Consider the following 14079-nt stretch of genomic DNA (forward strand, 5'->3'; position numbering starts at 1 on the left):
ACAAGACTTCATGCATTTGACTTCCATTTTGACCTTGAGTTGCCTTACTTACAGTTTCAGAACAACAGGGAAGTTCCAGAAGCCTGGAAGAAAGCTAATGGTGTGCCAATATTTTAAAAGGGTAAACAGGATGAACTGGGTAATTATAGGCCTGTCAGTCTGACATCGATCCCTGGCAAGATAATGGAACAGCTGATATGGGACTCAATTAATAAAGAACTAAAGGAGGGTAATAAAATTAATGCCAGTCAAAATAGGTTTATGGAAAATAGATCCAGTGAAACTTTGATTTCTTTGGATGAGATTAAAAATTTGGTTGATAAAATTAATGGTGTGATGTAATACACTTAGACTTTTGTAAGATATTTGCATTATTATTGCACAACACTGATTAAAAAACTAGAAAGATACAAAATTAATATAGTACACATTAAATGGATTTAAAGCTGGCTAACTGCTAGGTCTCAAAAGGGAAATGTAAAGGGGGAATTATCAACTAGGTGCATTTTCAGTGGGGCCTTATAGGGATGGGTTGTTAGCCTGACCTATAACTTTTTTTAAAAATCAGTGACATGGAAGAAAACATAAATCACTACTAAAGTTTGAAGATGACACAAAATTGGAGAAACAATAAATAATGAAGAAGGAAAGTCATTAATACGGAGGAATCTGGATTGCTGGGTAAACTGGACCCAAGCAAGCAACTATTTTAATATGGCTAAGTATATAAATCTAAGAACAAAGAATGTAGAACCTACTCAGAGAATGGGAGACACTACTGGGAAGTATTGACTTTGAAAACTGTTTGGAGATTGTGGTAAATATTGAACTGAACATGAACTTCCTGGGCAATCCTAAATCAAAAGAGCTAATCATTGGATGCATAAACAGGGGAGTCACAAGTAGGAGTAGAGAAAAGTTATTTTACCCCTCTATTTGTCACTTGTGTGACCACTGCTGGAATACTCTGTCCAGTTCTGTTGTCCACAATTAGGGCTGAGAGAAGACTTCTAATAAAGATTACAGGATAGAAAACGTGTCTTATAGTGACACTCAAGGAGCTCACTACATTTAGCTTAACAAAGAGAACAGTAAGGGATGACTTGATTACAGTATGTAAGTACCTCCAGGGGAACAACTATTTCATAATGAACTCTTGAATCTAGCAGAGGAAGGTATGACATGAGCCAATGGGTGGAAGTTGAAGCTAGATAAATTGAGGTGTATAATTTTAAACAGTGAGGGTTATTAACTCTATTCGAACAATTTATGAAGGGGTTTTGGTGATTTCTCCATCACTAGCAACTTTTAAATCAAGATTGGATGTTTTTTCTCCCCAAAATATAGGCTCTAGTTTGGAGAGATTTGATAGTATATTTTATACAGCAGGTCAGACTAAATGATCACAGTCATCCCTTCTAGCCTTGGAATCTATTTCTGCAGGTGCAATTCTATGGCAGTAAGTGACATATCTTCCAGGAATGACACTAGGGGATTTCTTCTCCAGAAGCTAGAGGATATGAGAGGGTGAAGCAAAAGAACAATTTCCTCACTCCTCTTATACCTACCTCTCTTTGTCAGTAACCACAACTTGGACCCTTTCAACTGCATCTTCCCTACTTGTGTGCAACGTTCCTGGATTTCCACTCCACCCACTGAAATTCTTCAAGTGGAAATACACAGAACAACTAGTCACACATGTACTGCCAGGCATTTCCTACCAACTCACAATTTTCAGATTTATGCATAGGGTTTTGCTGCAGGATAGCTCCAGTGCTCCATAGAGTCCAGAGAACCCTGTCAATATTTCAGTGGCTAATAGAAGTAATGAGCAACAACAACTTGGTGACCTTTTTAATACATGACTGAGTTACTGCTCTTTACACAGAAATATACAGCTTGTGTGCCTGTCAAGCATACCTTGTATTCCAACATTCACCCTATGCACAATCCGGGATAACTCATGGTCTTTGAGATTATGAACGTCTTGTTGGGGGAGAAGAGAGCTGGCAACTCATTTCATGTCATTTAAATTTAAAGACCCACCCTCCTCACCTAGGGGGAGGAATTTCTAACAAACAGGCCAGCAAGGGCAGACTGGCACACTGTATGCCCTAGGCACGGAGCCATATTTAAAGTCTCTACTCCCCTTCCACATTCCTTCCTAAACAGAGCTTGAACCCCGGAATGTTTGACTCAGGTTAGAGATTTGTGGTATTTCAAAAGCTTACAACATAGGCAAAGCAGGTTTGCTCACGTTTTGGGTGGCTGGCAAAAATATACACCAAGGACAACAAGTGCTTTAGGAGCAGGGTCTCCCCCGATTCGGGAGGCCCATCAGGCTAACGAGCGGGGGTGGGCTAGGCAGAGGATACTCCGGGAAGGTGACTGATACCACGGGCGCAGGTCATTCCGGGGAGGTGCTGGAGGGCACGCTTTGGGGCCTGGCCCCCGCAGGCTCCCTGCGCTCACCCTAGGGATGGATCTGGCCCCTTTATTACTCGACGGCGCCTGAGAGCCCAAGGCTGTGATGCCACCCTGGAGCCAGCCTCCCGGCTTCTCCCCGCCGCCCCAGCGGCCTTGGCCGAGCCAGCGCTGCCCCCGCCAACCCTGCTGCGGGCACGCGGGGCTCGGGCTGCCGCCCCAGCCCAGCATGTCGGCCCCCTGGAGGCCGGTGGGGCGCAGAGGGGTGGATTCTCCCCGGCTCCTGGGCGGCGCGGCTCCGCTGCTAACGCCATGCAAACGCTCGGGCTTGCTGCGCCGGGAAGCTCCGCGAGTCTCCTCGCAGAACAGCCTCGCCAGCATCCACCGCCAGCTCCAGCCAGGGGCTGCACGGGACCCGCCCGGCCGGGCCCGCTGCTGCCTCCAGCACGGGGAGACAAGAAGCACCAGCCGCCCCCGGCTTCTGTGGCCAGGAGCGGAGCCGATCGGGAGCCGGACGCTTTACCTGCCTCGGCTGGCTCTGGAATTGCTCCTACTACCAAGGCGTCGGGAACGGGAAGAGCAGCTTTCTGTGCCCAGTAACCCTCGTATCCCCCCCGCCTCCTCCCACCCTCCTCCTGGTCTCCTCGCCGGCGAAGCCAGCTCGCAGCTGCTGCTCCCCGGGAATTCATCATGAAGGAGGCGCCGAGAAAGAGCCCAGGAAACAACCGCTACTTCGGGCCTTTAGCTCTTTCTTTGTGGCCCGGAATCGTTGGGTTGAGGTGAGGGCGACGTGGACCGAGTCCGGGAGCGCAGAGATCCACGGTTTTACCCTGCGCCTCCTCCAGCTTTGTTTAAACTGGAGCTGGGAGAGATGTCCCCCTTCCCCCGGTTAGATCCCGTGCACATGTTGTACACCAGCTAACATCTCAGCTGAAAGCCATCAGAGAGCGAGCCAGAGCTAGAGGAGGAGGTGACTGGGAGGGAGTTGTTCATCCCGCTTGATTATCCCCTTGCCAGTCCCTCCTGCACACTTAGCGCTTTCTATCTTTGCGCATTTTTTATTTAATAAATTGGGGAGCTCGTGATGTTTTCCTTTCTTCTCTGCTTGATCAGTCCCAGGAGAAGAATGGTAACACGAACAGCATCAGAATGTGAAAATATTGTCCGGGAGGGAGAGGGACGGAGCGGTGGTGAATGCACTTTGCTATACGATAACGGTGCCTAGAAGGGGGGAGGGTAAGTCTCAGACTAGTTGGTATTTTGCTGGTAATGATGTCAGCTGTATCCTTTAAGGGAGCTCTTTCCCTCTGTCACGAAGTGTACTTGATGCAGTTGAGACTTGAGGGAGAGGAGGGGAAACCGAGGCTGTCTCTGGAGTGGGGTGTGTTTGGATCAAGGAGTTTAGAGCTCGCCTTTCAAACTGGAGTTCCTGTTCTCTCCTTCGGTCCCAGCTGCAGCTTCACCTTGTAGCTCTGGATTTCTTCCGTTGTGGGAAGCAGCTGTTTTGATGGGGGAGATGGTCTCTTCCTGCTAGAGGCAGAGGTAGCATTTCATCTCGCAAAGGAAGAGCTTGCAAATTGATCCCTGGCAGTCCCACTCTGATCAGTGGGTTGCGGAATTGCGTGCTTAAAACCGCGCGTGGCCCCCAGCTCCCACCCAATTTCCCGCAAACCATTTGTTGTCTTATCGATTTCTCAATGACTTCTGATCAGTCTAGTACCCGATCATATTTACTCTGTTTTATATTAACGTGGATTGATCATGTGCTTAACGGTTTCCTCGGGAAAGCCTCAGTCGATGGGCAATGATTTCAGTCGCAGTTGTGGAGGAATTAAGTGAATCTGTATTTCCGTTTGTTCCGCAGGTTACAAACTCCCCCTGTGAACTGTGAGGATTGGTGGTGACTCTAGGCTTGTAACAAAAGTTTCTTCTAACCAACTCCGTTTGGAGGTGAGGCGGAGAGACAGAGGGGAAAGGAAATTGGCTCTGAGAGCAAGGAATAGCTCATCTTCTTCTATATATGCTGCCATTTGCCATGAAGAGAAAACAGAAGAGATTTTTGCAAATGACGTTGTTGTTCATGGTGGCTTTAATTTTCCTGCCTAATATTGGTCTGTGGTCTTTGTACAAGGATAAACACCTGGTGAAATCCCCACAGCCAGGAGAGCAGCAGGTGAGTGAGGTGCGTGTGTGTGTGTGTGGGGGGGGGGAATATAGTTTTGTTTGCTAAGTAACCAGCCATTAAAATTTAAAAGCATAATTTAGCTTGATCCGTGGCTGCTATAAAAAGCTATTTTGCACTTGATGATGCTCATGTGTCATTTTTAACTTGAGATTGCTTTGAATTCCAAATGATATTTAATAGCTTGAAGACCGCTTTGATATCCCAATGGTAAATATAATGTGGAGAAAAGGAAAGCATGTATTATACAAGAAAACTTAAGTGAGATGTTGTAGAAGGTAAATTAAGCTATGAATTTAAGTTTCTCTGAAGAACTTTTACATGAATACTTACAGAATCTGACTATGCAATGATGACCAGATGCGCATACTGATGTAGACAGGCACAGTCCAGTGGCTATATCTGGGCTAAACTTGGCCCCCAACGTCTGTAATATTCACTAGGGGCAAACAAAAAGTGCAGACATTATCAGAAGTTCCATCTAGCCAGCATGCAATCAGTAATGCCTCCTAAAAGGAAATACAGTCTATTAAAATTGCTCATCATCCAATCAAGTTAACTGCCATTTGCTCTTCTGATAGGAACTGCTTTTCCTTTTTCTACTAGAAACTTAAAATAAGTGACTGTCAGTCTTCTCCTTTCTACTGAATATTGTTAATGTGGCCTGGTACAACTATAGATAATGTATACAGAGATCAGGCTGTGTGTTTGATGTCATAATATGCACTTAAATTTTTCAAATTTACAGTCCTTCAGTCATCAGTTGTTATTAGCAGCAGTTGTTATGACCTGTTTTTTCTTAATATGATTCAGCTTATTAGGTTTATATATTGCTCTTAAATCTCAATAAGACTTTAATTAAATTACATATATTGAGAGTTGTTATAATGCAATATTTTTAATCACTAACTGCTCTTAAATTTCATAATCAGTTGCTTTGCATAACACTGCTGTGTTTCCACTGTGTAATCTTTGGTATATTTTAAGGTTGGTTATTTAAAAAAAAAAAGTTTAATTTGATCTCCATTTCCACAGCCTTGATATGAGTTTATTAGACAGCATCATGTATCATCTTAGTATATTAATATTCTTAATTTCAAGGGTCATCACCCATATAGATCACACATTCAATATGTGGAAATTGTATTTGTCAGCTAGTCAGTTGAACAATGACATATATCACTAACAAACAGTTTTCCTACTACTAAAGTTTGTTCTTCACATTACCATACTTTTTCTGTATAGTTGTAAAATGCTCTGAATGAAGATACTGCTTTATAATAATAGGAAATCACTTCAGTTCCTCTATTTTAAGAATCCTTTGTCTTTACAGGTTTTTTTTTAAATACATTGGATCTCAGATTATAGGGGCTAGAAATATTTTTTTCTAAAGAAAGTCCAAAATATTGATTGGTGGCTATCAGTAGTTTACAAGGAAAAAAAAAACCCACCTTAAAATCTTTTCAGTTTCTTCTTCAGCTGGTGATTTAAGGAAGGTAAGGTGTTCTATGTGAAATCCACCTTTCAATGACTGACACACAAAAACAGTTTCTGTTTTCTAAAGAATCATGGCTAGAAATATGATATATTTTCTAGTTTTAAAGATTACAGCCTAAGAAGAGCAACATGTATAAGCAAAAAAAGGAAATAATTAAAACAAACAAACACTGCAAGAATGAATTTGCCACCTCTGAGAGATCAGCTGGTGGAATGTGTGAAGATCTAATGAGTCTCACTAATAAAATTTTAGCCACTTTAAAATTGACTAAGTTTTATTTCTAATGCTAATTAAAGAGCAGTGTGACTGCAGGAAACTAATAGTAAAAACAATAAAACATGGCAATGAAACTTTCAGCCCTGACTTCAACTTTACAAAACTATCCGGATCTGTTCAATTGCCTACAGTCCAATATCATTGTCTTAAGTGAGGTTCGTTGTTGAAGATGTCATAACAAATGAGAACAGCAGGTAGAAGTGGAGGTGAGTAATGTTACTACCATACATTAAATCATGACATCAACTGGATGAGTTAAATGTATGCTATATTATAGACAAAGGTGCACAAAAGGAACAAAGGATTCAAATAGTTTTGAACCAAAGAACTTAAAATATAAAGCAAAGAACAAGATTGTAATGTAATCTCAGGGGAGAGAATTAGTAAAACAATGTCAACACTCTGCTGACCCATTTTTCTATTAATTATACAAAGAGAATAACTGTTTAGCTGTGAAACTATATTTCTTACAGACTTTTTACATTAATATTCTAAAGTGATCAATAATGAGTATGAAGGCTGCAAGTTAATTTTAAGCCTAATTAAGTAGGATATCGAAAAAGTTAGCTGTGGTTTATTTTAGTTGTGATGTCAGAGAAAGCATGTATAACTTGGAAAAATTAGACTGTTACTATATAATATGGATATGATTTGGAAGAGGGCGAAAGAAGAGGGAATTATGACCTTAAAATAATAGGTGAGCAATTGGCCGAATCAGGAGTGACTCTTGCTGTCATGAATAAAACATGTGTCCGACATTTTTATAGTATATTTTGACATTGGCTGTACTAGTTTCAGAGCTAATATTTTGCTTTGTTAAAATTCGGCTAACATTATGCGAAATAAGCATCAGCTGTCCTTCACTGGAGGAATGGTATAGTTTTATGGTGTTTTGATTCTCTATATTGCATAAAAATTACCAATGAATTTTTAAAGCAGACATCCTCCAACTTACTTGCTGAATGAAGGTTCTGTCAACCATTATTACCTCATGAATCTTCAAGTTACAGAATAGGGTGCAAAGAATGATAGTGGGCTGACTGAAGCATTGACATCATGACAATAGCAGATATCAAAGCTAGTCAAAATGGATCACATGGTTAATGAGGTGTCTGCTTTTATATATAGGAAAGAGGCCCTGCTGTATGGTGTGGTTGCAAGTGGGGAAAATCTATGCTATTTATATACCTGAGCTGATAGACTATGTTACAGTGAAATGATGATTTTTACAGTTCCTAGTAATAATAATTAGTAATAGAATTTCAGTAGGCCATCCTTAAACTTAATCAGATCACACTGTGAAAGTCTTGTATCATGGAAGTCTTGCATAGCTATTGCTAACACCGAAGCTTGCTCTTATGAGAGGGAAAAGCAAAATCAGGTTGGAAATACAATACTGGCAACACTGATTCAGAGTATATCATCACTTAAGTCATTGTGCATTGATTTTATATGCAGTACTAATCCTTGAGTGTTTCATACAATTTTATTTCTCTGGTCTCTTGTAGTTTTCTGAAGTGATTATTTACATTTTGGTAGCTTTATCACTTTGCTGATAAACACACATTGAGCAATTATCATCGCAAGTATTTAAACAGAGACTGCAAAGGCACAGTGGCACAGACCAAAGATTCTAAAATGACAGGAAAGAGTATTAAATTCCCCCTAAAAATCCTGTTTAACAATTAAATGGCAGTTAAGAAACCCTAAATATAAATTTCAAAAATAAAATTGAATTTCTCTTTTACTCTCTATAAATCAGTCTGCCTTTTTATACCATGGAAACAAGATACATTTAATAGAGCATGTTGTCTGTCTCTTTTTTTTTTAATAGCCTTGTTAATTCCTTAACACATCATGGCATATTTGAGTTCTATTTACAGTTTTTACAGTTGGCTTTACTTTATTGTTACTCATTCATTCTGTCCCTTCATATTGTTTGTCACTGAAATATTCATATACATGATTTTAAGTGTCCTGTCTGATCTTTTGTTGTCACCTGCCCAAGGAAAGGAGTTTGGTTATTTAAATTACTGTGATTCACTCTTTTAATTTCACTTCTCATTTTCTCTTATTGGAGTACTGGTTCTTGCTTACTCCTGTAACCACTATGATATAGTGCTAATACAGAGCTAGTTAATTTGGATAGCATGACACCCCAGTATTCACCACTGCCATGTAATTAGTGTATGTTTTATAGAAAGTATAGCTTGTGAGGTATCATTCTAGAAGTCTTGATCTGGTAGACAATGTGTCATTGGATTGTATGTGTTATTGTTGTATGTGAAGTTATGAAGTTTGGCTCTCTATGTGTTACTGAAACATGTTGTGAGATTGAAAACACCCACAAGTAGATGGTGGTACAACAGTTAAAAAGGCCATACAACGTTAATGGCTTGTTGAGGAAATGCACACAAGCACAAGGATTAGCCCAGGAACTGTGTACAATAGAGATCTCTCAGAGATAGCACTAAACAATGGAAACTGTTTGACCCAGGTCACAGCAAAAGAGCTTTCCAGCAAGTGTGAAGAAGATATAAAAGGGGGACAATGACATCATGAGGGTACCTCACTCTCCTTGCAACAACACACCTGGAAACATCTGAGGGGTGAGTGAGGACTGAACTGTGGGAAGTGATGGTCCCAGACTGGAAGGATCTTTAGCCTATGTATGAAAACCTGGGAAACCCAAGGCAATTTGTGCCTTAAGAATCTGCCAGCCTGTTTGTCACTTAGGGTTAGAATTTGCTAATTTATAACCTATGTATCTAGTGTGTTAAGCTCAGTTTGCAATTTTTATTTACAAAGATACTCTGCTTTGATCTGTTTGCTATCCCTTATAATCACTGAAAATCTATCCTTTGTAGTTAATAAACTTTTTTTTGTTCTCTCTAAATCGGCTTGTGAAATTCGTAACTGGAGGCAAAAAACTGTGCATATCTTCATCCAAATTGAGGGAGGGAGTGAATTTAATGAGCTTACAGTGTACAGTTTTCTGTGCAGTGCAAGACAATACAATTTTGGGTTTGCACCCCAGAGGAGGAGTACACTTGAGTGCTGGGCAATCCTCTAGTTGATTCTTCCCTTGCAGAGCTGATTTCAGTATCTGTGTCTTTCTGCAGATGTGCATGTCCCAATTTGTTTGTGTGCTTGAGGGCCTGGCAAAGCACAGGGTGAAGGAGCCCAGGCTGGTGGAATGGGAGGGCTCAGTGGGACTCCAGTACATCAAGTGGCACCCCGTCAGTGGGGGACAACCTGTCAGAAATGGTATCTTTGTAACATAGTTTTATGCACCTGTAATAAAGTTTTATCCATGTTTATTCTATACAACTATTCTTTAATGTAGGAAAAATAATTCCATGGGATAGACTTTCCTGTAATGCCTTTCATAGTCAAGGTATCCCAAAGATAGATTCGTGTTGAAAATTACTGTTATTTTTTTATTGTTGGTTGTGGGGGGGGTATTTCGGGGGGGGGGGAGAGGTGGGGTGGAGGAGGGTAACATGGTAAATTAAAACCTCACCTTCAAGTTATGATCTTTGTGTATTTCATTGTGCGTGCTCGTGCCTGAGATCGGAAGATTTTTGTTAGCAATGCCTGCACTCTGCTGCTCCGAACCAAGGACATAAGGGGCCATGCAGACCAACTGACTTTCCAGTTCCATTCTGCTGCCCATGGTCTGAGATGAAACCATTCAGTGTCTGCAGCACTTGATACTTTCTTCAGTTTATTTACAGTTAAAATTATAAAAAAAAGTTCCTTTAATACTTTTAAATAGCTTTAGCTATTTTTAATACTTAGTTTGGATAAGTTTAGGGCTTGGGTGTTCCCTCTCTTTCCTCCTCGCCTCCTTCTGAACAAGGTGACCCGAATGCCTGGGATTCAAGAACTATTTCTCCTGCCCCCAGGCCCTCCCTGTCAGCAACCATCTGAAGTGCTTCTTACTACCTTGGGGAAACTCACATCCTCTTGAAGTGCAGCGTTTGCTGATCCTTCTGCAGCAGAACTCAACAAGCCCACGAGTGTAGACTTTGAAAATCTCTTATGGATCATGCTACGATGCCCCAGTTTGACCTGGGTCAGACAGCGGGTGGAGGCACTGAGATTCCAGGGCCGAGAGTAGTAAACATAAAGACTCTTTCACATGGGGACATTAGGAGGGTAGAAAACACACTCCTAAACAATTAAAGAAATCCTCCTCTAAGTCCACTTTCAAGAAGATATGACCCCTTTTTCAATGCCATCAAAGTTGGGTGAGATTCTGTGCCCTTGGCAAAAGGAAGTTCAGGCACTCACAAGAGACACAGTACCAATCTTCTGGCTCTAAAGAGCAAGAGTAATTTGAGATTGGGACCATCTGCTGGAATGGAACCATCCATGGTATTGATGAAAGAGAAGTATCAAGCTCCTCCCACTCCAACTATTGCATAGTCATGGTATAATAAGGAATTGTTGGCGCTGAAAGTTCTTACAATGCCGACTCTGCCAGACAGAGGGACAGGAGTCTTCCTTGCCGCCACACACCTTCAGTGAGATACAGTACCAATGAGGATATTGTCATCCTCCAGGATGTAGAGTCTCCCATCTGATCCTCACAAGGATCGATACTACCATACCAGAAGCATGCCGAACATGGGCAAGAGACCTGCCCAAGAGACTGCCTGCAGTAAGGAGGAGTCAGGAGGTTAGTCCAGCTATAAGATTTAGAGTCTTTCTTGGAATCCTTTCCATTCTTATAATACAATACACCCATCTTGGGCCCAATGGTGTGATATCTATTCCATGGGGGCTACCTCAACCACCATTTGACCCTTCTTAATGGTTGTAGTGAGGACCATGTGACCTATACATATGCTATCCTGTGTCAGAACAACCTATTGGAAATCACGACATTCCTCGCCTTAGAGAGAGGAATCTGAACCTGCTTAGGAACTAATGGAAGAGGAAGAAGAATCAGAACCAATGGGGTTATCATCATTACCATCATCCCCCAACAATGCGGTTATGCTGGCCTCACTTTCTCCACCTGATTACATGCGATTCCAAGACCTATAAAGGTTGGTCATTGACATTCTCCTCATTCCCCTGGAGAAAATGCAGGAGACCTCTCAAACTCCTCGACATTCTGTAGCACATGGGACCTAGCAAGGCATTTCCTGTTAATGAAGCTATTTTAGACTCTGGCAGGGTGGTTTGGCATACTCCAGCCACATGTAGTCCCACTCCAAAGAGGACAGAAAATAAATACTTTATACCAGCCAAGGGAGCAGAACTTTTATTTACACACTCTCCTCTGAACTCCTTAGTAGGCCAAGCGGTCTCTGAAAGAAACCAGCAATATCAGCCCAATAAGGGAGCTGAAGGCTTGGACCTGTTCATGAGAAAAGGTTTTACTTCACCCAACCTATAGTTCCACAGAACATTCTATCAGGGGCATTAATACATGCATCTAAATACAACTTTATTAGTAAATTCTGAAAGCTTGGAATAATTAACAAGATCCTGCAGGAGAACAGAGCACAGTTCCAAGCTGCCATTGAGGAAGGCAACCTGCCAGGTCATCTTTTTAAGCCTCAGTCAATGCAGCAGACACAGCCTCCTGTTTGATGGCAACAGCTATTGTCATGATTAGGACATTGTGGCCTCAGTCCTCAGGATTTTCCAGGGAAGTCCAACCTAGTGTGGAGGATTTGTTTGTGAAAGGGACAATCTATTCAGTGGGAAGACAACTGATTTGTTATACTTATTGAAAGACTCAAGGGCAACCCTCTACTCACTAGTGATCTATACTCCAACACCAAGGAGAAAATTCCACAGGCCAGAACCATATAAGCAATGACTGGCACCTCAATGCTTTAATGATAAAGGGGTTATGAATCACCAGAGAAATGAGAGAGTAAACAATTTTCCCTTTCTTCCTCCTTCCGACCCTAATCTGCCACTAAGAAATACTTTTGGATTTCCGAGAACTGTGAACCACTCCAGATACGATGTCCATCTACCCAAACTTATGATACCCAGTTTTGGTGGACATCTATCTCTTTTCTTCCAACCTTGTCAGATAACAGTCAAATGGGTTCTTGACATGATTCATACTGCCTGCTACACTATAGAGTTCCTTTCCCTGTTCCTCTTCAGGTACCCCTCTTGCCAAAGGATGCACAGTCAAGAACTAGATGCTCTGTTTCATCTCTGAGCAATAGAGGCAGTACTGTTGTAATACTGAGGAAAGGAATTTTTACTCAAAATATTTCCTCATCCCCCAAAAGAAGGTAGGATGCAGTCTCATCTTGGATCTCAGAGAGCTCCATGATTGTATCTGCAGACTGAGGTTCAGTTTCAATAATTCCCCCACTGAACAAATACTACTGATTCACAGCTCTCAGGATGAAAGATGCCTACTTCTGTATAGACTCCATTCCTCCCACAGAGGATTCCTAAGGTTCATTGTATGTCCATACCATTATCAATAGAGGTGCTTCTCTTCAGCCCTGCAACTATACCAAGGATATTTCTAATGACTGATTACTGAGGGGGCGATCTCATCAACAGGAACTGACAGCAGCCTCAACTTTGGTCAATCTTCTGAGTTCACTGGGACTCTGCATAAAACTTTCTGCAAGCAAAAGTCCATTTTAGATTATAGACTGACTGTAAATTTTGTTGAGGCAACATTGGACTCGATCAGTGCCAAGGCATACCTTCTTTAGGATGGATTCCAATCTATAAAGAACTTGTCACTTAAAATCAGCTGAGCTCACAGACATCAATCCATTCAGTCTTATTCTCCTAGGTTACATATCTTCCTACACCTGTGTGACACCCTTCATGGGACTTTGCGTTTGTTGCCTCCAGGATTGGTTTGAACAGTGTATGTGCTGAGCAAACACATTATGGAAAAGCTAGCATCAATTTCCACACACAATGCAAGCTTCTTTAGCCTGGTGGAAGAACAAGACTCCCTGCCTCACAAGACATTAATCACAGATGCCTCCTTGTGCTATATACTTATCTAGATAGGCACCCCACTCTAAGGGACATGGACTTTGCAAGGGTCCCAGATGCACTTAACTATAACTGTGTGCAGTCTGTGAAGCCTGAAAGTGATTCCTGACATTCATGCAGACCTTATATAGCCAGGTGATGTCAAACATGATTACAGTATTCTACATCAACAAACAAGAGGGTATGATATCTGTACCTCTATGTATATAAACTGTCAATCTTTGGAACTGGTGTATTTGCCACCAGATCACTCTGTTGGCAGTGCAGCTCTCAGGGATGCACAACACACTGGTAGGCAGCCTCAGTGGACAGTTTTTTCCAAGGACCATGAATGGGAGCTCTAGGATTCCATAGTATAGACAGATTTTCCCTATTTGGTGGTGGTGGAGGGGAGAGCGCGTTCCATCCTAGTATCTGTCTGCATCTCACAAGGACTGAAAATGCATGATCTACTGTTCCAGAGGAGCTCAAGTTCAGGAAGACTCACTCCATTTGGTTGGGACAACTGATCAAACTAGATGGAGTGTTGGTCGTCCTGATTGCTCCCACATGGTCCAGACCATTTTGCTTGCGCAATATTTTTCAGATGTCAGCATGTTCATACACTGGTATCCAATCCTTCCTGGACTTGTTCACTTAGGACAGGCAAGGTCAGACATCACAATACAGCTTCCCACCACCTGACAGTCTGGTA

The 14079-nt window shown here is 41.8% G+C and overlaps 1 protein-coding gene across 4 annotated transcripts in view; it reads left to right on the forward strand.

The window, feature by feature from the left end:
• The first annotated feature begins 3052 nt into the window (after positions 1-3052).
• GALNTL6 (polypeptide N-acetylgalactosaminyltransferase like 6) overlaps positions 3053-14079 on the forward strand; it is a 980583-nt gene continuing 969556 nt past the window's right edge. Inside the window, exons 1-2 of one of the 4 annotated variants that reach the window (XM_050945337.1) lie at positions 3053-3203; positions 4289-4597. In XM_050945337.1, the coding sequence (XP_050801294.1) occupies positions 4445-4597 (153 nt within the window). In that variant the 5' untranslated portion in view covers positions 3053-3203; positions 4289-4444. The other 3 variants (XM_050945338.1, XM_050945339.1, XM_050945340.1) reach the window with 3 other exon arrangements.

Source organism: Gopherus flavomarginatus, chromosome 3 (genome assembly GCF_025201925.1).
Source record: "Gopherus flavomarginatus isolate rGopFla2 chromosome 3, rGopFla2.mat.asm, whole genome shotgun sequence".
Lineage (NCBI taxonomy): Eukaryota > Metazoa > Chordata > Testudines > Testudinidae > Gopherus > Gopherus flavomarginatus.